Source organism: Entamoeba invadens (assembly GCF_000330505.1).
Source record: "Entamoeba invadens IP1 unplaced genomic scaffold scaff_1105074724328, whole genome shotgun sequence".
Taxonomy (NCBI): Eukaryota; Evosea; order Mastigamoebida; family Endamoebidae; genus Entamoeba; species Entamoeba invadens.
The window spans coordinates 223,995-226,174 of record NW_004440100.1 but is presented as its reverse complement, the minus strand read 5'-3'; the positions used below and the strand labels follow the sequence as shown (position 1 = coordinate 226,174).

Genomic DNA, 2,180 nt, shown 5'->3' with positions numbered 1-2,180 from the left:
ATGTCAATTACATAAGTTTTGGAGCGTAAAGTTCGGTTGGGTGAGTGAACATATAGTATAGTGTGTATATGAAACCTGGTAAGAAGAACAAGAGTGTCAAAACCAATGAAATCCAGAATCGAGTTTTACATTGTTCCATCAAGTACATAGAAACTGGAGGCAAGAAGAAAGCCATAAGTACAATACAAATGCATGTCCCAGTTGTTTTCATCCAATCCAATTACTTCATTTTTTAGTTTACTATTTATATATAGTAAGTGACGTCTACATAAATTCCTTTACCAATTTACTGTGGTATATAGTTTGTTTTAATATTAATTTTGAAAAAAATAAATTTATATAATTATGTTATTTTTATTATATTATTATAGTAATTAATAAATTAATTCTGATATTTTATTAAATTGAATTTTAAACAATAATTTCAAATAAGAAAAAGTTGTGGTACAATTGAGAAAAGTTCAAAAACGATATTTTTAAAAATAATATTTTTTATTTATTTATAATTAATTATAAAATATAGTTCTTAATTAATATATACCTTTAGGTATTTAAAAATATTGTAGTCTTTTCAATCTTTAAGAAATTTTTAAAAACTTTTCTTTAAGAATTTTTTTTAACAAAACAAAAGTGTTCGTTTAGTAAGTAAAAAATCTTTCACATATGCCATGTCATGTGATAACTCAATTCCCTAAATTATTAACTTTAAACTGACAAATCAAGCCAAAAGAAACTCAATTTAACTTCTGCTGTATTTTTTTGTGGCAATAGACCAATAAATCGAAGTAAGAAACACCCATGAAAGTCTTGTCTTCGACCATATACTTCGGCAAATCAATCAGTCTAAATGGAACAACATCAACAAGAACCATAGGTACAAACGACATCCCCGATATCCAATAGATCAGTTTAGTCATTAAGTTGTTGTTGTCAGCGAGTGCATTCGAGTATAACATTGTGGTCAACTATGCATCAATTTTATTCTATTAAAGAAACTATATAATACTATACTTATACATTACCATATTTATACTATAAAGTAACTATAAATAAAGTGAAACAAACTTGTGTGTTCTGCTCCATCTTAACCCCTTCACCAAAGAGTTTTGCCTTGATCTCCTCACTCACACTATATCCAACAAATAGTTTGAATACTCCATTCGACTCGAACAAATAGACTTCGTCTTCTTTGAAGTTGTTAATGGCAAGTCTGACTTTGTGAGAATCATCAGAAAACGCGTCTTCAGAAACATTTCCATTCAAGTGCCCAGTCACATTATAACACGTTGGGTAATATTCTTTGAGTAATGTTTTTGTATTCTTCCCACTCGCTTGATAGATCGACGCAAATTTTAAGTCACTTGCAGCACCATCAAATGCGAAGTCTCGAGCGATCGAATTCATTTGACCAAACGCCATGAATGCCGGTGTTTTCATTGCTCCCAACACAAAAATGGGTAACAGTTTTAATGCTTCGGGTAACAACAAAATCGAAGATTTGGCATGCACCGAGCAATACTTTCTATATGCAGCTAAGATGTTTGTGACCTTCTCAAGGACTTCCAAATTCAAACTTTCGTTATTTCTGAAATTGCCGCCTTTGATTGTCTGTCGTAATATCGTCGTGAAGATGACGTCCAAATCCGCTTTCTTGAATATGTCATTTGCCTCGCTCACTGTCGAGTAAAACCCATTAAAAATTTTCATCCTCTTTTTGCCCATAATGTCGGTGTACAACACAACAGCCTGTAAGAAGAACCCAACAAACTTATTGATCTCTTCATCATAGTCCATGATCCCTATAACACTCTGATCACTCTTCATATATCCAATACGAACAGTATCTACCATTTCAGTACTTGGAAGTAAATTGCCCAAATACTCTTCGATGAAAACTCCAGTTGATGTCCTCAGACGCACTTCAACATCAAATCCACAATCACTATCAAAGCAGTTCATCATATCTTTTTGCAACTTCAGTGATTCCATTCCTTGGAATTTGGGATAGTAATACAACTCACCACCCGTGTAACGACTGATCTCTCCTATCGTCACAATGTCACTGTATTTTTCACTCATCACAAACATATCACAGCAGATGCTCTTCCCACTCATCTTTTTGGCTAAAGAGTTCAAATACAAATTCGCTTGGGTTTGCGGATTTGCGGCAACATCACTCT

General features: G+C 32.8%; 1 protein-coding gene across 1 annotated transcript; it reads right to left on the bottom strand.

Annotated features, from left to right (window-relative positions):
* Positions 1-734: 734 nt before the first annotated feature.
* Positions 735-2,175, bottom strand: EIN_319070 (protein transport protein Sec24, putative; the record flags this gene model as incomplete). Its single annotated transcript, XM_004253741.1, has 2 exons — positions 735-965; positions 1,066-2,175. Coding segments are annotated over 2 exons (1,341 nt in total), but the record flags the coding sequence as incomplete, so codon positions are not given.
* Positions 2,176-2,180: the final 5 nt, after the last annotated feature.